The following is a 22175-nucleotide window of genomic DNA, read 5'->3' as shown; positions in this document are numbered from 1 at the left end:
GATCAAGGGAAATTAGGCACCAATCCTGTTCTTTATTTTATATTTCAGGTAATATCTCCCAGCTGTAATGATGACATCACAGTGAAAAAAGACCAGTGTTTAGTTCGATCATTTATCGATTCTAAATTGTGAGTCACTTAATAGTATTATGGTAGGAGAAAAAAAAATGAGATCACAGTGATAGACCCTTCCATAGTCCACACTTTATTTTGAAAAGTCTGATCATTTCATGAACTGTCATTACATATTATGCTTTGACTTTTTGTAATGTAGTTTATTTTTTCCTAATTTTAATTTAAAATAACGAATTTTAATTTAGTTTTGTAAAACTAAACAATGTGTAATAATATTTAAAAAGTTTTTTTTATAAAGCATGGTATTGGTTTTCTCTTTAATTGTAAAAGCTTGATACTTTTATTATGTGTACTATTTCATATTATGAACTATGAAACTTACTTTTCATGGAATATTACTAAAATTATTTTGACTTTTTTCCTGATTAAGTCAGATTTTTAGAAACTTTCTTTAACCTCAGCTTTGTTTTGTTCCCCACAAAGGATGTAAAAAAAAAAGAAAAAAGTGTGTGTGTTTGTATGTATAAATATATATAGAGAGAAGTACTGTGGAAAATTTAATATATCTTACAATGATAAAAATATTTTAATATTTATTTATTTATTTATTTATTTGACTAAACTAAATAGTAAATTTAAGAAATAGCAAAGATCAGGGGTGCCTGAATGGCTCAGTTCATTAAGCATCTGACTTCGGCTCAGGTCATGATCTCACGTTTCGTGAGTTAGAACCCTGCATCGAGCTCTCTGCTATCAGTGCAGAGCTTGCTTCAGATCCTCTGTCTCCTCTCTGCCCCTTCCCTGCTCTTGCTCATGCTCTCTCTCAAAAATAAAATAAACTTAAAAAGAGAAATAGTAAAGATCAAAATAGACATTGTATCTTCAATAAGGCAAATATGCTGATACAAAGTATCCCATACCTTGTGTGTGGGAGGGTTGCATAGATTGAAATATTACAAATGTGAAGCTTTCTTTTTTTTTTTTTAATTTTTTTTTTTTTAACGTTTATTTATTTTTGAGACAGAGAGAGACAGAGCATGAATGGGGAAGGGTCATAGAGAGAGGGAGACACAGAATCGGAAGCAGGCTCCGGGCTCTGAGCAGTCAGCATAGAGCCTGACGCGGGGCTCGAACTCCCGGACCGCGAGATCGTGACCTGAGCCGAAGTCGGACGCTTAACCGACTGAGCCACCCAGGCGCCCCTAAATGTGAAGCTTTCAAATTAGTGTATTTTGAGTATGTCAATCTTTAGAATTAAGATACTAATTTTGGGGTTGTCTGGGTGGCTCAGTCAGTTAAGTGTCCAACCCTTGGTTTGAGTTCAGGTCATGATCCCATGGTTGGGGAGTTCAAGCCCCACTCTGTGCTGACAGCAAGGAGCCTGCTTGGGATTTCTCTCTCGCTGTTTCTTTCTCTAAATAAATAAATAAACATTTAAAAAAAAGGATACTAGCTTTGCCTATATTATGTCTTGCCTTTTATTAAGGATTAGGATATGTGTGGTGCATGGTCTTTTTTTTTTTTTAACTTTTATTTTTTTATTATAATTTTTTTTTTTTTTTAACATTTATTTACTATTGAGAGACAGACACAGAGCATGAGCAGAGAAGGGGCAGAGAGAGGGTGAGACAGAATCCGAAGCAGGCTCCAGGTTCCTAGCTGTCAGCACAGAGCCTGACACGGGGCTTGAACTCACAAACTGTGAGATCATGACCTGAGCTGAAGTCAGATGCTTAACCGACTGAGCCACCCAGGCACCCCTTAACCTTTATTTTTGAGAGAGAGTGAGAGCAGGGGAGGGGCAGAGAGAGGAGGAAGATGCAGAATCTGAAGCAGGCTCCAGGCTCTGAGCTGTCAGCACAGATCCCGGTGTGGGGCTCAAACTCATGGACTGAGACATCATGACCTGAGCCAAAGTTGGACACTTAACTGACTGAGCCCCCTGGGCGCCCCAGGATATGCATGGTCTTTTAAAAATATTTTGTAGGCAAAATAATTTTGATTTTGAGGCTTATATTCTTCTATGTGTTAACATTATTTGTCATAATTTTTATTTAATAATGGTTTCTCTCCCCTTTATTCTTCCATATAATTAGTTATTCTATAGCAAGAAAGGATATCAAGGAAATAGATATTCTCAATCTACCTGAATCTGAGCTCTCTGCTAAACCAGGTAAAATAAAAATGAATCAATCCATTGTTTCATGATGTGGCTGTAAATGGCAAATAGTGGCTAAACCAAGGCTGAATATTCTCTGGTGCCATTTTAATTGTTTAGGGTTAGTATCTACTCTTACTTGATGGCTATTTTTTAAATATCTGGATAAAATATTTTATTTGTAGTTTTTAACTTTTAATATTAAGTTTAACTTTTCATGTTTTACCATTAATATTTTTAACAGTATTCCCTAGAATAATAATAAACACTAATAAAACATTATGACTTAGTTATGTTCAAGTTAATGATATCATTTTATAAGTGACAGCTGAATTTGAATCTAGATCTTCTGACTCTGAATGTTTTCTATTATTCTGTGTTGCTAAGTCCATAATAACTGTTTACATTTAGGGCTTCAGAAAGCAAGCATCTTCTTAAAAACTAGAATTGTTCCTGATAATTGGAAAATGGATATAAGTGAAATCCTTGAATCATCCAGTAGTGATGATGAAGATGGTCCAGCTGAAGAACATGATGAAGAGAAGGAAAAGGAAACCAAAAAAGAAGAAGAAGAGGTGGTAGGTGAAATTTTATGTTTGTAATGTAAAAACATTTTAATACTCTAAAGAAAAATTACTGGGTGGCGCTGTGGCTTAGTTGGTTAAAGTGTTTAGTAAAGTAGTAGTAAAATTACTACCTTTGTATATTTTCCCTCATTTAGATGCTCTTTATTTATTTCTGTCTTTTTCTAGCCCAAATTGATTTGGGGATGGGGAGTTTTTTGGATTCCGACATAGTGGGTAAATGAGAAATAATTTTTTTTTGCAGATATGAGGTTACAAAGAACTTTTCAGGTTAAATAATCAACAAGTACAAACTTTTTAAATAACCATAGAGAAAGAAATGTAACATTACATGTGTCAACTCATTTAAAATGTTACCATGTGGTATAACTGGTATTATCTTACTTTAAAGGTGAGGAAAGTGAAGGTCATGAAGGTTAAGTAACTTTCCCAAGGTTGCACAGCTCAAATGTGGAGAACAGGAATTTGAACTCAGATCTGGTCTGTCTTAACTTGGCAACTTCACCTCTTTGAGACATTTCATAGTATCTGAAGGATATAGGTGACTAAAAAATCTTATCCAACCTGAGAGAATATTTCATTTGGCAGTTTGATAGATAAATCAGAGAAAAGAGATTGTTTTTATAAGTGTTAATTTTTATGTGTGATATTACCATGTCATTTAGGATATATATGTGTGTGTGTGTGTGTGTGTGTGTGTGTGTGTATGTATGACATACACACACACACACACACACATATATAAATATATGTGTGTGTGTGTATATGTATATATATAATTTTAGGAAATCATTTATGGACTACCAGATAATTGAATGTTGTAATCTGTTTATACAGCAGTGGGATAAACTAACTGTCCAGTATATTTTTGGTTGTTATGAGGCAAAGAGACCTAGGGGCAGACAAAGAGAATGAGTTTACCAAAAAGAAGACCTATTTGAGCCTGAAAAATATTTGCTTGGAAAATGTGGAATGCTTGTTTCTGTTTTACATATACAGATGTGAATTTGTTAAATAAAATGAGTATACTTATATGTGATGAAGGGCATGCGATATTTCTTTCCTTTTACTTCCCCTGCAGTATTTGGTTTTTTGCAGTCTGAAATCAGAATGGCGGTTCATACTTACAGGCTGCCTACAGAGTTGCCATAGTAACGTGCTGTTGGTTTTAAGTGAGCATGCTCCGAAAGACAGGAAGGTTTAGCAGAGGCTTGGCAGGTTGCCAATGGAGGTTTGCCAGATGCTTTGAAATGGGCTGTCTTTCTTTTCCTTTCATGTAATGTCTGATTTTTATGTGGAAGAGAATGTAAGTAGTGCTGTATAACCCTGCGGATGCTATGCCCTAAGAGGGAAAGCAAATATTTGCAAGTCAGACTGAAAAATGTTCAGACACTGTACTGATTAAGTAGAAGGGGAATCTAACCATTTTGCATTTGAAAGAAAATGCAGCATATAGGTAAGATTTTTTTTCTAAAATATATTTAGTTACCATATGGATTGCCAAAAACGGGGTTAAATAAGAATTTTAGGTGTTGATGATGTGGCTAATAATGGTAGGACTCATAACCAAGCGTAATTGTTTCTTGTAAAAGAGACAGTAGGAGTCTATTTTTAGAATATCAGAGGATGAAGGCTATTTTTCTGAAACATTAGATTTTGAAATGAAAATGATAATGAGACAGTTTAGCAAAATTCAGGATTTAAAGTCTAAATATTAAATGTGAGTTTTGTATTTTATCTGTATTTATTTATAGATTATGTGTTTTCAGGGTAAATAGGCCACATTTTCAGGGTGTGAACTGTTGCAGTCTGGTTTTGCTTTAAAAAAAAAAAAATTAGCATTAGTTAGGATCTGGATATTGCCAAATATTGAAAGAAGATTGGCCTATTTTTGCTAATACTTTTAATTGGTGTCCCTTTTAGAATGCATTTTCTTTACTCCCCACCCCCCAAAAGAAAACCCTGAAATTTTAAACAAAGAGAGTAAAAAGAGCTCTGTAGTAAGGTTGGAAAAGATGGCTATAAAATAGTAATTAGTAAATAGTGCTCTTATTACAGCTATTAATTTCATAAAAATCATAACGTTTTATTCAAGCTGTGCATAAATGTTAGTAAAAAAAAGAATGAAGAGCAGAGGCAAGCTCTGTTACCTATTGTTTGCAGGTAATAAGTAAAGAAATTTAAAGATGTAAGGACCTTTGTAAGGGATAGTATTTTCTTAAAATGTGTTATTTAAATTATGAACCTGTTAAAATTAAGTGAAAAAGAATGCTTTTTATCTACTGAAAAATAAAAGCAAAATTACAGTATTAAGGCACTGAGTTGTCTGACCGTTAATTTAAATTATTTTCCAGATGGTCAGTTTCATAGCATATACTTTATTGAATTGCTTGACAGGAACTAATTCCTCTTTTTTTTTTTTTTTCTGGCCACGGAGGTACATTTCTTGAGTGAGATTTTGGTTGCTTTAGAAAAAAAAATCAGCTGCATTTCTTGCTCTTGGACTTAACATTTAGTTGCTGAATCATTCTAATTTGTCTTGAACAGTAATTTTAAAAAATTTAATGTACTGATAAACTGAGAAGCAGTTTAATCTACATAAAACAAAGGGGGAAAAAGTGGGTATGGTATAAAATGAATTAAAGTCTGATAAGCCAAGGCCTACCTGGCTTAGTCATTACAGGCCTTTACTACATAGGTGAGGCTAAGCTGTTTGTTGTATTATACTATAGATCATATTCTTCCTGAAACATAATGGTATGCTTGTCATGAAAATTTAATGTTGCTTTATAATGATCACAAAGATCTTTTATAACAGACTGTAAATCACTGTAACAGTACTTTAGCCTACAATTTGATGTTTGTAAATTTTATGCAGTAGAATCATACAAGTGTAGATACTTCTGCAGTGTTAATGGGCAGTGGACATTGTCTTTTATATTTGATGCTTTGAGTACCCTAAAATAGTCTAAATAAGGAAATTTGAGATTCATGGCTTTACCATGTGGAAGAGCATCTTTTTTATTTAATATTATTTTGAATTCCTGAGCATTGGTGATTCAGGATTGGAGTGCAAGAAATATGTTTTGTACTGTTATTGGGTGGAAAAGACTTGCGAGTCTAACAGGAAGTAGGTCCTATCTATATTTGATGACTGAATTTTAACCTGTTGGTAATTACATTCAAAAAAAGCCCTGGAGAATATTTTTGTGGGTATTACTTAAATGTCTTTTATTAGGAAAATTTTATATTAGAAAAGATACTCCTGATTTCCTTTTAAGCTTTGAAATTCATTGAAAAGTCCATGTAAACATAAGTAATGATGTCAATTATTCATTTACTCCTTCCTTAAATTCACTTTGGATGAATGGAGGAGAGTTGTCTAAGGATAAAATAAATAGGTGAAGACGTTTTTATTAAAAGGGAATTTGACTAGTTGCAGCTGTTTTATTCTTTTGGTTTGCTATAAGTAGCCTTATGTGTTGGGCCCTTTCAAAAATCTCTTCTAATTTCATATTTAGTGATGAAAATAAGAGTTTAGTGCATTTTTATGAGATACTCTTTTTTTGTTTGTTTAGAAGTACCGACATCCATTTCTCCGATTTTTGAATTTTCTAGGAATTACTGTCGGATCTAATACCAGTCATACCTAATTACATTCCACTATTGCAAAAATCATAAGTGCTTGTGGTTTTTTTATTCATGGAAACTGGAATTCTTTTCTTATATGTAAATCTAGTGGTGTTTGTATTTATGTCTTTTTGTAAAGGCATTTGTTAGTGATCTGTCAAGATCACTTTGAGTAAATGCTTGGTAACTCGGGAAAATTATGCTAAGTCAATAAAATTTAAAGAAAAATTTCAAGTTAATGTTAGTGTTTTAGGTATATCTAATAACTCAATCAAGTGTTTCTAAGCAGGTCCTATAAAGTCAACTTCCAATCAATAATTGAGACTTTAGCTTGCATTCAGATTTAATAACTTATTTGCAAAAGTCTTAAAATATAGCTTATTGAGCAAGCAAACAAAAATGTCCTGATGTGTTTGGTAAAATCTTTCCTCACAAAATTAGCATAAGACTAACCAAATCTGGCTCACCTAATCAGATTAATGAGGATTGCAAATTTGTAGACACAATTATAGCTAAATTTGTATGTATTTACAAAAAAAAAATCCCTTCTCATATCAAAGTATTTCATAGTTGTGGTAGCATGAGAGAGGGTTGAGTGAATTTAAAGCCTTAGATGTGACAGTATCCAAACCATTGTTGGATGATTAAAAGTAGAAAGTGTGTACCTTTTCAAGGAGGGGGGGAAATTACTACTAGTCTCAGTCAAGTCTGATGTAATTCAAGAATCTTCTAATAATTTGTTTTGGGCAGGCTGTTGTCACATTGCTTTCTGAACTTCTAAAACAATATGTTACCACATAATGAATATGTCATGACCTCTTATGCGATCCTTGAAATATTCTGTTTAAGTGTACACTCTAAATTTTATGACTACCAGCATCTGCTGGGCCTTCAACACAATTGGTCAGTTCCCAGTTTCTGTAATCAAATCCCTGTGTCCTCTGGCCCTGCCTCACTCCACTCCAATTTCAAAAAGAACCTAGGAGCTTCTGATGGAGAGCATGCACTATACCTCACCTGCCTGCCCTCCTTCCCTTAAGTACAAGTGATAATATGTTACATTGCCTTTTTCTATGATGAGGACCTCAATGCTCTGGATCTCATTCCCTTTTTCCTTATCTTAGTCTATGAACTGTCTCTTTTCTTTCCAGGATCTCTAGCCTATTCTGTTCTGTTTCCTTCTCTCCAGTTTTTAAAAACGTGCTTCTCTCTCTCCCAACCTTCTAGCAGCCCCTCCAGATACTGCCCTCTTTCCTCACCCTTATGGACCAGATTGCTCAGTTATATACATTGTTCTATTTCCTGACCTCCTGTTCATTCTTAATTCACTGTAGTGTGTACCCCCCCCCCACAGCTAAAACAACTTAAAGTCACCAGTGACCTTCAACAAATTTTCTGTACTAAATCCAACAAATTTTTGTCATGATCTCATTTGATTCCTTAGCAGTTTTCAGCATTTTTGACATGCCTACCTTCTTCGATCACCTGACATCCATGACATTACATTTTTTTCTAGTTTACTTCCTAAGTGATGTAATGATTCCAAATCTATATGTACATCAAAGATGTCTCTTCTCAGCCCTAGACATTCATATTAAACTGCCAATGAGGATTTCTTATTTCTCAAACTCATTATGTACAAGAACTGTTTTCATTTTTGCCCACAAAGCAGTCCTTTCCGTGGTTGTCTCTAGTTTATTTGAATAGAAGCACATCTACCAGTTACCCACACCAGATGCATGGCAGTCTCCTTAATCCTCCCATTCTTGCCTCTCTAACCAATGAGACACCAAATCCTCTTTCTTCTGCCTACTTGATGGCTTTCAGATTTTCTGCTTCCCTCAGTTTCTACTCTCTGCCACTATTCTCCTTTACCTACACTAATGCAATAGTAACTTTCCCATGTCCTTGCTGTCCTTCTCCAGTCTGTTCTCTGCACTGACTCTAAGTAGATTTTTTTTTTTTTAATGTTTTTAAATTTATTTTTGAGACAGAGAGAGACAGAGCATGAGCAGGGGAGGGGCAGAGAGAGAGGGAGACACAAAATCCGAAGCAAGCTCCAGGCACCGAGCTGTCAGCACAGAGCCCGATGTGGGGCTCGAACTCACAAACTGCAAGATCATGACCTGAGCCGAAGTCGGATCCTCAACTGACTGAGCCACCCAGGCTCCTTAGTAAATTTTTTAAAATGAGAAATCTAAATGGGATTCCTCCTGGAATAAATTGATTTTAGGACACAGAAGTGGTTGCAGTATTTATTCTTTTATATTGAAATACAGTACTTCAGACATATTGAATAATGTCACCTCTTTCTAAAAGTCATATACTGGACATTACTTACCTTCATACTTACTCGAGATTTAATTATTATATTTTAATACGGCCTTGTCATGGCATTTAGCCCTTATCCTAAATGACCTATGCCTATTACGATTGTGCACTTTCTGTTTCTTTCCTCTAAAATCTATATTGTCAACTGATAGTTTTTACATACGATAACTTTCTGGACAGGTCTTCAGAATTCTGCTTGGAGCCAGGCTTTACTGATACCCATTTTGATCTATCGATCACCAGAGTTACCTAACAACTTAATGTTGTGGGGGGCTTACTTTTTCTTTTTTAAGTTTTCAGTTTATGGATATTTTTTAAAATTTAGGTTTTCATTTGTTATATTTCACTGAGGTGTTCTGACTCTATTGTGCCAGAGCAAACATATATGATCAGTGAAGAGGTACCTTTCATTATACCACAGTTAAAATATTTAGCTTTTGGGGATGCCTGGGCGGCTCAGTCGGTTAAGCGTCTGACTTTGGCTCAGGTCATGATCTCGCGGTTTGTGGGTTCGAGCCCCGTGTCGGGTTCTGTGCTGACAGCTTGGAGCCTGGAGCCTGCTTCTGATTCTGTCTCCCTCTCTCTGCCCCTCCCCTGCTCACACTCTGTCTCTCTCTCTCTCAAAAATGAATAAACATTAAAAAAATTAAAAAAAATATTTAGCTTTTGTAGGAGATACAAACAGGTAAAGATGACCACACCAAATAAAGTTCTCAGCTTAGTGTTGGAGACTTAGTGGTTTTTAAAGTACGATTGTTTATTTAATTCTCACAACAGTATTTTTTTTTTATGAGAGAGGAACTTGAGGTATAGAGAGATTACAGAAATTTTCACAGACTTGTAAGAAAATTTTTCTCTACATTGTAAGGTCTATGAAAACAGGATGTCAGGTTTCCTCGTTGTAGTTTTTTCCTTTTCCCACTAATATGAATATCCACCAACTAGCACAGAGCTTGGCTTATAGTAAACCTCCATTAAATAGTTTCTGAATAAATGAATGAGTGTGGGCCTTGCAATTAGCCTAACATATTGCTATTTGAAATAAAGTGTTGGAAGATTTGTTGTAAGGTTCTAGAAAGTTAATTTTGGAAGGTAATTTACCTTCCCTTCATAATAGCTTTCTTTTTTTTTTTAGGCAGTGCACTCTGTAGGCAGTCTCATTTCCTGATATAATTTTGTGAGCTTATAAATTAATTCTTTTTGGCTTAAGCTAGTTTAGGATAGTTTTCTGTCACTTGCAATAAAGGTTCTTGACTAATATTCCTTCTCCTTTGTATCTTGTCCCACTTATTTCAGGTGTCTTCTGATATGTCTTTTCCCCTCCAACCCATTCTTCAAAGACGTCTTTCTAACACATAAATGGTTCCTTCTACAAACAAGGATTAGGTCTTTTATCATAGCCTTTTATAAGTTTGGCCCTTCCAGATTTGACCCATCCCCACTTTTCTATTCTCCCTGCCACTATTCTCCAGCAATATGTAACTTTTTTTTTTTTTTTTAACACCCCACCTGCCCATATACACACACTTGGATTTTGCTCAGAAGCTGCTTGTTGAGTTGCCAGGTGCATTACATTGAGTATCACCTTTGCGTTGCCCATTCCCTTTATCAGTATTAAATACAATAGGGAAAATAAAAGGGAAAGTTTAAAAAACTCAGAAAATGATAAGCAATAGCTGAGATTTAAAGAATCCAACAGACGTCTGTGTGGAAACAAATAGAAGCACTGCCTGAGTTAAGGTTGAGTGTGACCTATAAATGTTCTATACGTTAACCCCACTAATAAGTTGTTCTAGCATTTACTGCACTGTTTTAAAAACAAATGAGGCTATTCAATATATTTCACACTTAAAACTTTATACGGTAAAAGCCCAAGCAGCTACTGGTATCACTGATTCTTTCACGTCATTCCTCCAGCCAGAGGTGGCTTCAGAGTTGCCACTTCTGGTGTGCTTCTTGTAGTACTTAGTTCCCCAGAGTAGAGCTTTCAGGGCCCCGTCTTAATACCTCCTTTTCTCCAGCAGAATCTGCCTGCTGTGGAGTTCAGCCTCTTTGTTTTGGAGTAGGTGGGGTGGGGGATGGAAGATCAAGGGGTGATAAGAACTGAAGGGTTGAGAAGACTAGTGGTGGAGTGCCGGGGGTGGGGGTGGGGTGGGGGTGGGGTGGGGAAGTGAGTGCCCGTGAAGAGGACCGGGGAGGGGTTGTGGCAGCAGCATGTAGGTGTATGAAGCTGCTGTTGTCCAAAATAACATTAATTCACAAAAACAGTATGTTTTGGTATGGAAAAATAAGCATGGTGTACTGAAATATGATATTTTTTTTTAAGAAAGGAAGACTGTGTCGTATAATCATTAATAGTTTATTAAGGATGCCTGTAGGGGTTCGTGAGCAATGGAATACCCATCAACAAAAGATGTGTACTTCACCTACAGTGCAGTACAGGAAAACTACAAAAATCAAATTTAGTCACACCCTTATGCACTCTCAAAATGTCAGCTTTTGTGGCTCAAATCTCTTATGTGATAAAAAACTTTCCAGACCTGCTCTTTAGAATTGAGTATAAGTTTCATGGGTTTGAGGGGATCTGTGTAACATGCATCATCTTTTACTACATATTGTGACAATCTGGACACTTTCTGTATACTTTTGTGTTTTGGAGAGTTGCTTAGCCCAGTTAATAGCTCAGCAAAAACAAAGTATTATCTTATTTTAAAGATTTTTAAAAAGAAAGTGCATCTTTAACTAGAATCCATGCCATTTCTGAATGAATAATCATTTTCTGATTAATGTATATAGGGACAGAATGAAGTGAATGCTAATAAGTGATTGTGCCACAGCGACCTGTGACTTAACATCCTCAGCGGCTGTTATTTTTTATTTTATCTGACTCCTGTTGCATTTATATTATCAATAATGCTAGCTCTGAAATTCAGCTAATGTGAAATAATTGAAGAAAATCTCCCTAGTTCATTTTCAGAGACATTGTTTTCATTCACATAATAACAGAGTACTTACGCTAAATGCCAGTCCCTGGTGATAAGATTGTGAGTAAAATAGGTATGTCTCTAACCTCAGAATTTATCTAGCACTTACAACGTGGGGGGACATGGAGGATTACAACCATGAATAACTGAGCCTTCAACTAAGAAGAGTCTCAGCCTTTATATCTCTCTCTTTCTCCTTTTGGAGTAGAGGGTCTTCTTTCCATCATCAAAGAGCTTCCCTTTCCCTTCCAATCCATCAAACTCATTCTTGACAGAGAACTTTTATTTTGATTTGATTTGATTTAATTTAAGTTATTGTTTGTTTATTTAATTTGAAAGAGAGAGAGAGAGAGAGAGAGAGAGAGAGAATCCCAAGTAGACTTCCATGCCCATTGTGAAGCCTGGTGCAGGGCTCGATCTCATGAACTGCCAGACTGAGACCCAAGCAGAAATCAAGAGTCGGCTGCTTAACTGTTGAGCCACTCAGGCTCCCCTTGGCAGGAACACAAATCTGATATAATTCCTCTTCACCTCTCTCAGGTTCATGTTCCAGTTCTCCAGCATATCATTAAAAAGTCCTTTCTTAATCATAGCCTGCCTTTGCCAGCTTCATGTTTATGCTGCTTGCTGTTTATGCTATTTGCTGTTCACATTTTGAGGCTTTCCCTAATAGAGCCACCATCACACCATCCCCAGCTGAACCAACCACTCATCCTTCTTGTATTTTTATGTATTTTGCAGCATTTTTACCATTATATCACATTGGCTTGTTTTACATTCCTGTACCCTCTGTTAGACTCAGAGGGTCAGAGTAGAAAGTACTGCCTCCTCTCATTTTAATCACAGCATCTTTTGTATATCCCTCCCAGACTCCTGCATGTTAGCCATCAGTAAGTGTCTGAATTGAATGTGAAGATAAAGTTTCTAAAGTCAGAAAATTCATAATTTACTAGTATATATAGGCAGATGCACAACTACCTTTTGTAACACTAGGTAGTATATACTGATGCTAACTAAAGTTGTAAATTTCTTGAAATTATGATCTTATAGCGTGCCTCTTCTATATCCTTAACCCTGTTCTCCATTCTGACATTTTACTGGGTGCATAATTCCCCTTCACATGCTTGACTGAAGGGAAGAAGGCTTATCAGCAGTCTAGAGGACTTTCCCTCTCATTATTACAACCTTCTCCCTCCCACTTTAAAACCCTTGAAGAATGCAATACCTTCTGGTTATTGACCAGGAGAGAGATGCTATAGGTATGAAAATACCAGGTGCCAGGAGCACCTGGCTGGCTCAGTGAGTAGAACATGTAGCTCTTGATCTCAGGGTCATGAGTTCAAGCCCCACGTTGGGCACAAAGATTACTTAAATAAGTAAATCTAAAAAAAAAAAAAAAAAAAAAAAAAGCTTTGCATTAAAAAAAATACCTTGAACAGAGAGAGCATACCATGAGACCCCATACAAAAGCCATCGAGGCAGATTCTTCTAGCTGGAGGCATTTTCTAGCATATGCAGTTTATAGTCCAAGGTGACTGACAACACAGCTATTTGAAAAAAAGATTGTGAAGAATTACTTGTTATGAGAGATGAAGCAGTTTTAATTTTTGCAAAGACCATCAGGTAAATTTAAAAACTGTTTATAACTTTACCCTTTTCTTATGGAAAGTAAATTTCCTCTCAAGCAGGTATTTATTTATAAGCAGATTTTTTTATTCATTTATGTCTTCTTTTCACATCTGATAACTGCACCTGACCTTAGAATTTTATGGTCATAATTTCTCACGGTACTTAATACGCTCTTGGGCATCCACTAACTTTTTTTTTTAATGTTTATTTATTTTGGGGGTGTTGAGAGAGAGAGAGAGAGAGAACTGGCATGAGTGGAGGAGGGGCAGATAAAAGGGACAGACTCTCAAGCTGGCTCCGTGATTCAGGGCTCAACCTCACAAAACCTTGAGATCGTGACCTGAGCCAAAATCAAGAGTCGGAGGCTTTGCTGACCGAGCCACCCAGGCACCCTTGCTAACTTTTAAGTCAAATGTATTTAAAACACCAAATTTTATCTATATACTTAAAACAATATTCTTAGTAGTAATTTATGAAATGTTTACTACAACCTTAATACCTAATTTGCAGTTGATGGGCTCATTTTGTTTACTTGTTTTTGGAAGAAATTTTGATTTCAAATCAGTGCCTTTTGAAAAAATACTTTTTACATATACTGGATACAATGGTCTTATTTGAATTCTGCCAGATCATAAATACTGGAAATGAGGTGTTGGTTTGAGGAGAGAATATTGCAATTATGAAGGACAGGCAAAGCATAGAGGCAGTCTGGCATAAGGTGTTACTTTTTTCCTCTATACCAAAGTCCTTAAAAATAATACTGCAATGATTCTTGGGCTGCTGAATTACTTTCTTTCTTGAGTTAACTCATTGGGAGTTGTTCTAATAACCTTGCAAAAGCAAGACTTTTAAAATTCACATGGGGAAAAAACTGCCATCTTTTGATCTGAATATTTAGTAATGACCCCTATTGATTCTGTACTGATTAATTCTATATGTTGCTCGTTGGTGAGGCTTACAACTTTGACTTAACGTTTCTTTATATTTGTTCAAACTGAAAGTACTCCTGTGCTCATTCTGAATGAATGTACTAAAAGATTTTATTCTCTTCCCCTTGATTGCCTCATGGTTTTTTAAAATTATATATTTTAATCAACTACATGTGTATTGATTCTGGCTGCTATATTATTAGTGATTAAAATTCTTAATACATCATTTTAAGGAACCTGTAGACTGTGAATGCTCAATACTTATTGGCTGATAGTTGCTTTTGCTTTGAATATGCAAAGACATATGCTTTGAATGACAAAAATCTAAATTTTTCTTTTAGAACATAGAAAAACAGTACTCTGAAATTAAATTATAATAATTTAATATGGGCCAAAGATATTAGTGTTTTGTTTGTTTTTCCATAGTATTTCTAAATTTTAAATCAGAATTTTCCCACATATTAGTTTAGAAGTAGTCTATCAGGAAAGGGAATATTTTATCAAAATCTATTTGACTAGAGCCAAGTTCAGCATTGTATAGGTTTATATAATTAGTAAGAAAATAAAATTTAAATTGGTATTTGTAGAAGTAGGTTTTTTTACATGAATATTTCCATTGTTTTCCCATTCCCAGGAACTAATTTGTAGTTATGTATCTAGTTTCCTTTCCTAAGAAGTAATTTTCATTTTCTTATTTTCAAGGGTTGCAAAGTCTTATTTAAAAGGCCATGCAAGAGGGCAAATGAAAAATGCAGAGTTATGTGATACAAGAAGGGATTGCGGGGCCTGGGACAAAATATCATTTAAATGTAGTTGTATATGCATTTCTTTAAACCGTTGTGCTATCCAAACAAAAAACCTTTGCCATGTGACTTTGCAACCTCTGGTTTATAGTCATTCAACAATAACAAAATTTTAATGTTTGTATGTGGGTTATTTTAAAATAATAAATATGTTTGTAATTATTGTGCTCATCTGTCAATACATTTGTGTGGGCCACATGGTATTTTGGTGGATTTTTAAAAAAAAAAAAACAAAACAAATGAGGTGAAAACACTCTTAACCAATTCCTAACCTTTCCTCATGGCCATCTTAGTCCTTATATTCAGGGGTAGGGTTGGAGTGATAGATGGGTAAAAGGTAGAGATGGTGTATCTTGACAGTTGTATGAGATCAGCTCTATGAAAATATGACTTAAAATCTGGCATTGTAAAGTTTGGAGGAAATTCATATTTTCCAGCTCCGTCAAAGTTCCTCTTACACTGGGTTCATAAAACAAACAAAAAAAGAAGACGATATATCTTGCTCTATTCATTATTCTATATATTTATATATTTTACCTTTACAGCCTGAGGAAGAACTTGATCCTGAAGAGAGGGACAACTTCCTCCAACAGCTTTATAAGTTTATGGAAGACAGAGGTATTTCATGCTCATTATTTAAAAGCAGTAATTTCTGGGACATCTGGGTGGCTCAGTCAGTGAAGTGTCTGACTCTTGCTCTTAGCTCAGGTCTTGTTCTCAGGGTCGTGAGTTCAAGCCTTGTGTTGAACACCTACTGTGGAGCCTCCTTAAAAAAAAAAAAAAAGCAGTCATTTCTTTTACAGTTTTACATTCTAGGTTTATGCATTATTTTTGTTAGAATCGTGGATTTGGATTTCAAGTAAAGCCTAAGAATCAGTTACAGTTGAAAATAATTAAGCATTTGAACTAAAAACAACCATTATCTATTTTGAGCAGAAATGTATAGGAAAATAGTTTGGATATAATTATATTTAGCCTACTTGGGACTTAATAAAACCAAAAAATACTATAATAATATTTCACTAATGGAAGGTGAACAGTCATAATATTAATTTACATATCCATTAATTACTAATGCAGTAATTACTGCAAACTGCAGTTTGCAGTAATAAACTAGCCTCATCCTTGATCTCAAAAATGAAACAAATTAGGAGATCAAGTCCTATGTAAATAGAATAGGATTTTGAATAGAGTTAAAAGAAATACAGCCTTTATAAATTCTACTTTTTGACATTATATTAGTCCTAGAAAATCCTGAGACAAATTTGTCCTAGATACTCTGTGGCTTTCAGAAATCATCCTTCAGATTACTGTCAGCAGTTTTAATATTTGTGTTAAAGCAGGGAAAATGGATCCATGCTCTAAATTACATCTGTATAATTGTGTATATTCTTACAGAGGCCTCTTGAGCCAACATCATTGTTAGCTGTACCTTGTAGTTGTAGGTTTTACTTGTACCCAGTCCACTGACAGGTGATTATATTAGTTGTGAGAGAGGTGATCTTATTAGTCATAGAAGTGAATCTAAAGAGCATCACAATACTTCATAAAGAATATAGAGAATATTTTATGTTGTCTTACATAATTAAAGGTTCTTTAAATAGATGCTTCTGATTAATAAAACTTGGGAAATGAGAAATTGGAAAGCTTTGTATTGATAGCTTTGTAACAGTATTTTCCATTTGAATAAAAATTTTATTTCTACTTTCTGATATTAAAAAGGTACTCCAATCAACAAACCACCTGTTTTGGGCTATAAAGATCTCAATCTCTTCAAACTCTTTAGACTGGTTTATCATCAAGGTGGATGTGACAATGTAAGTAAGGATGTAATGAAAAAGTTAAATCATCTAATGTACTGTTCTGCACTTTAGGTAATAAACACATTTTCTTAATGAACATAGAATGTTAGTGTAAAGATTATTTCCCTTTGTAAATGTTAACAAATAAAAACTTAATTTTCCAGATTGATAGTGGTGCTGTATGGAAGCAAATTTATATGGACCTTGGCATTCCTATTTTGAATTCAGCTGCTTCCTACAATGTAAAAACTGCTTATAGAAAGTAAGTAGTATAGTTTATTCATCAAAGAATACATATTACAGGGAAGATTTTCCATTTAATTTGTCAACAGTTAAACAAGAACACATCAATCAAAGAACATTAAAGTGAGAGAAAGTGTACAAAAAAGTTCAGGTTAATAGATGATTGGGATTGAACATTATTTCATTGCACCAAGTCTGCTTTACTCCATTTTTCATGTTGTCCTAAATTTCCTTTTCAGAGTTAGGGATGCAGTCTGAAATGATGATAGGTGTTCTAGAGCTATATCTTCTGTGGTGAACAACTTTCATATCAGAACTATGATAGCTATGTTCAGTTACCACAAGCATAGATTTTTTAGGAAGAAATTGTATGATCAATATTTCTGTTTATAAATCCTGTATAAAACCAAGAAGTTAGTACCATAAAAAAAGTACTTTAAAAAAAAGTCCTAAGTTTTACTATTTAAAAATAAAATGTTTAATAATATAGTATTCAAGTTAATGTAAAGACTAAGATTTTCTAAAATGAAATATTGTTTGTTTAGGTATCTCTATGGTTTTGAGGAATACTGCCGTTCTGCAAATATTCAGTTCAGAACTGTTCACCACCATGAACCAAAAGTAAAAGAGGAAAAAAAAGAGTTAGAAGAATCAATGGAAGAGGCTCTAAAAGTAGATCAAGAAATGCCTTTAGTAGAAGTGAAGAGTGAACCTGAGGAGAATATTGATTCAAACAGTGAAAGTGAAAGAGAAGAAATAGAATTAAAATCTCCAAGGGTAAGTAGTTAATAATTAGTTTTATCTGGTTTATTTTAAACATTACTTAAAATTTTTCATTATGGACATTTTAAGATATACACAAAAATACTTCAGTGAACCTAGTTTGTTTTCTAGTATTGAGTTGTGCTTTAGGCAGACTAGCCTGGCTGTTTTTTTCCTTAAAAAAATTTTTTTTGTTTTGTTTTTAATCTTTATTTTGAGAGAGAGAGAGAGTGTGAGCAGTGGAGGAGCAGAGAGAGAGGGAGACATGGAATCTGAAGCAGGCTCCAGGCTCTGAGCTGTCAGCACAGAGCCCGACTCGGGGCTTGAACTCACGGGATGTGAGATCATGACCTGAGCCAAAGTCAGACGCCTAACTGACTGAGCCACCCAGGCGCCCCTGCCTGTTTTTTTCTAAATATGCCTGTTACTCTTCCTGAAAAACCACTTCTCCTGTTGTTTTCTATTTATGTCTGTTTAAGTCATTCTCATCTGGGGTCAGTCTCAAATATTCACCTCCTTTAAGTCTAGCTAAAAAGTCACCTCGCTGGGGGTGGCTGAGTGGCTCAGTTGGTTGAGTGTCTGACTCTTGATTTTGGCCAGGGTTTTGATCCCAGGGTTGTGGGATCGAGTCCCACAGTGGGCTCTGTGCTGAGCATGGAGTCCGTTTGGGATTCTCTCCCTCCCTCTGTCCTTCTCACTCGCTTTCTAGAAAAAAATTTTTTTTTTAATTTTTAAAAAGTCACTTCACTGAAGCCTATCCTGGTCACCTTATCTAAAATTGTAATCTGCCTTGTCTGTTTGGCATTTGCAGTCCCTCTAATGTTGCTCCTTTTACTTGTAATTTACTTACTTATATTCTCTTTATTATATTTGTTTCTTTTACCCCACTCTGCACTGGATTCACACTCCATGAGGGCAGGGATTAGTGTTTTTTCTGTTCATTGACAGATCCCAGGCATCTAGAATAGTACTTCATCTACATTAAGAACTTACTAAATAGTTGTTGAATGAATGAATCTCTTCCTTATAATTCCTGTGCCTCCAACTGGATGGGATCTTTTCATTCTCTGTTACCTCACAGCACACTGCACATAAAATTCTTGTGGCAGTTTTTTATGCCTTCATCTTATTTTCTAGTCATGTGCACACTGCTTTTATCTTCTAACTCTGCTCTTCTCCATTATTATTTAAGTCCTTTGCAGAAGTTGTCATCCATTATTTTGATCATTGCTAAATGATGTCTACATAGGATTTATTAAATTTTAGGAGAAAAAATTATCACATTATCAAAGAAGTTCAGTTTCTATTATGTCTTATTTTTCAGTGAAATCCTATTTAATGAAAGAGGAGATGAAATCTCCTCTTACCTCTTTTAGTTGCTCAGAAACCATTTTTTAAAACTGTCCATTTTGAGGCACCTGGTGGCTCATTTGGTTTAGTGTCCGACTTCAGCTCAGGTCATGATCTCATGGTTCATGAGTTCGAGCCTTGCGTCGGGGTCTGCTGTCACCAAGAGCCTGCTTTGGATCCTCTGTCTCCCTCTCTCTGCCCCTTCCCTACTCGCACTTTCTTTCTCTCTCTTTCTCAAAAATAAACAAACGTTAAAAAAAATAAACAACTGTCTATTCTGACCATCATCCAGTAAATGGAATCTTCTAGTGAATTTCATGAAACATTCAAATTGGTTTGTTTCATTTCTTTTTCATTTTTTTTTAATTGTAAAAAACTGTGGTAAGTACACATATAATTTATCATCTTAGCCACTTTTAAGTGTATGGTTCAGTGGCATTAACTACATTCACATGTCGTGCAGTCATCACCACCGTCCATCTCCAATACTTTTTTCATCTTGCAAAACTGAAACTCATCATTAAACAGTAACTTCCCATTCCTCTCTCCCCCAGCTTGTGGCAACAGCCATTCTACTTTCTGTCTCTGATTTGACTACTCTGGGTACTTCATATAAGTGGAATCATACGGTATTTGTCCTTTTGTGCCTGGCTTATTTCACTCAGTATAATGTCTTGCAGGTTGAGTCTGTGTATGTGTCACAATTTCCTTCCTTTTTAAGACTGAATAATAACTCCCATTATATGTATTTTGGACATACTTTCTTGTCATTACATAAAGATGTTCCTCATCTTTTTTTTTTTTTAAGTTTTATTTAAAACTTAACATAAAAAGATGTTACATAAAGATGTTTCTCATCTTATGTAAAATACCTGTAGAGTACTGCATATTATGGATATTCCATAAATTTACCTTCCTTAAGATTTTCTCCAATTTTTTATGATTACAAAATGCTGTAATAAATATGCTTATAAAAATTCCTTGTTTGAATGAATGAGGGGCAAACTTCTAAAAATGGGATTTCTGGGGCAGCTGGCTGGCTCACTGGGAAAAGCATGTGACTCTTGATCTCAGGGTCCTGTGTTCAAGCCCCACACTGGGGGCAGAGATTACTTAAATAAATAAATAGGGGCACCTGGGTGACCCAATCGGTTAAGTGTCTGACTCTTGATTTTGGCTCAGGTCATGATCTCATGACTGGTGGGGTCAAGCCTCTCATTGGGCTCTGTGTTGACAGCACAGAGCCTGCATGGGATTCTCTCTCTCTCTGCTCTTCCCCCTGCTCACGTGTGTGCTCTCTCTCTCTCTCTCAAAATAAATAAATGGGGGCCTGGGTGGCTCAGTCACTTAAGCATCTGACTCTTGATTTCAGCTCAGGTCATGATCTCATGACTCGTGAGTTTAAGCCCCACGTCAGGCTCTGCACTGGCAGCCCTGAGCCTCTTGGGATTCTGTCTCTCCCTCTTTCTCTGCTCCTCCCCTGCTTCTGTTCTCTCTCTCAAAATAAATAAACTTAAATTATTTAAAAACTATTTAAATAAATTAATCAAAATTAAAAATTAAAATGGGATTTCTGAAACACAGGTATACAGGCCTGAAGTTTGATAGAGAACAGTTCTTTTCATTCATTTACCTACAAGTATTTAAAGAACATATGCTGGGGCGCCTGGGTGGCTCAGATGGTTAGGCGTTTGATTCTTGGTTTGAGCTCAGGTCACAATCTCACAATTTCCTGAGTTCGACCCCGTGCTGGGCTCTGTGCTGGCAATGCACAGCCTGCCTTCTCTTGCTGCCCCTCCCCTGCTCATGCTTAAATAAATAAATAAACTTTATAAAAATAAAAGATAAAACTAAATAAAAATTTACTTAAAAAAATAAAGAACACCTGCTATGTGCATAGGATATAGAAGTGAATAAGAGAGTCCTTGTCTTCATGGAACCTACCCTTTAGTTCTTTGTGATAAAAAAAAATAAACTTATTTTCTAACTTTGAAGTTTAAATAACACATAGGAACTAGGGAAACCGTATTATACTGAGATATAATTATAATGTTTTCTAGTGCTGAATTGTTGGCCCCTTTTCTGTCCTCACTTTATTCCAAGTAGAGGGGAACTCTGCCAGTGCGTAGAAGTGGACTTGAAGGAGAACTTAGGACAGAATAAAATGGCTCACCAGTTTCGTGGTCAGTCGAGCATGCAAGAGGCTAGATGAAAGCTTCTGGGGGAAGACAAGTTCCTGCCGGCCTAGTGAGCTCTCTAGATACTCATTCAAAGAAATCCGCTCACTTGTTGGCCATTGATGTAATTCAATCCTTTTAAAATGTAGTCACACAGAAATAGAGTGATAATGTAAATTTTATCTTAAAAATGGTGGAATTAGAGACCACAGAGCTTTAAGAGTCCATAATATTTTTTTTTTTTTTTTTGCTGGTTAATCTTTTAAAAGTACTATTATTAACCTGTATCATTGATGTTTAGTTAATTATTTTAGAACATTCATTGTAGCCAAGAAATATTGCAAGTGGGATAAAACATGCTAAGTGAAATAAGTCTGACAAAGACAAATCCCATATGATCTCACTTACAAGTAGAATCTCAAAAAGAAAAAAGAATAAGCGAAAAAAGAGAAACAGACTGATGAATACAGAGAATAAACTAGTGTTTGCCAGAGGGAGGGAGTGGGCGGATGGGCTAAGTAAGTATAGGGGATTCAGAGGTGCAAACTTGGAGTTATAAAATAAGTCACAGGAATGAAAAGTACAGCATAAGGGATATATTCAATACTATTGAGATAACTGGTAACCAATGGTGATTATACTTAACCATGGTGAGCACTGCATAATGTATATAATTGTCAGTTGACCGTGTTGTACACCTGAAATTAACATGTCAACTC

The 22175-nt window shown here is 35.4% G+C and overlaps 1 protein-coding gene across 2 annotated transcripts in view; it reads left to right on the top strand.

Annotated features, from left to right (window-relative positions):
- The window catches only part of ARID4A (AT-rich interaction domain 4A), a 69433-nt gene that overhangs the window by 19665 nt on the left and 27593 nt on the right, over window positions 1-22175 (top strand). For both annotated transcript variants that reach the window (XM_049612682.1, XM_049612681.1), the window contains exons 9-15: window positions 49-128; window positions 2171-2247; window positions 2644-2810; window positions 15668-15740; window positions 16845-16939; window positions 17089-17186; window positions 17713-17944. In XM_049612682.1, the coding sequence (XP_049468639.1) occupies window positions 49-128; window positions 2171-2247; window positions 2644-2810; window positions 15668-15740; window positions 16845-16939; window positions 17089-17186; window positions 17713-17944 (822 nt within the window). The remainder of the gene's footprint in view (window positions 1-48; window positions 129-2170; window positions 2248-2643; window positions 2811-15667; window positions 15741-16844; window positions 16940-17088; window positions 17187-17712; window positions 17945-22175) is intronic.

This window comes from Panthera uncia, assembly GCF_023721935.1.
Source record: "Panthera uncia isolate 11264 chromosome B3 unlocalized genomic scaffold, Puncia_PCG_1.0 HiC_scaffold_1, whole genome shotgun sequence".
NCBI classification, from domain to species: Eukaryota; Metazoa; Chordata; class Mammalia; order Carnivora; family Felidae; genus Panthera; species Panthera uncia.
The sequence above is the reverse complement of the archived record's forward strand: the minus strand, read 5'-3'. Positions and strand labels throughout refer to the sequence as shown.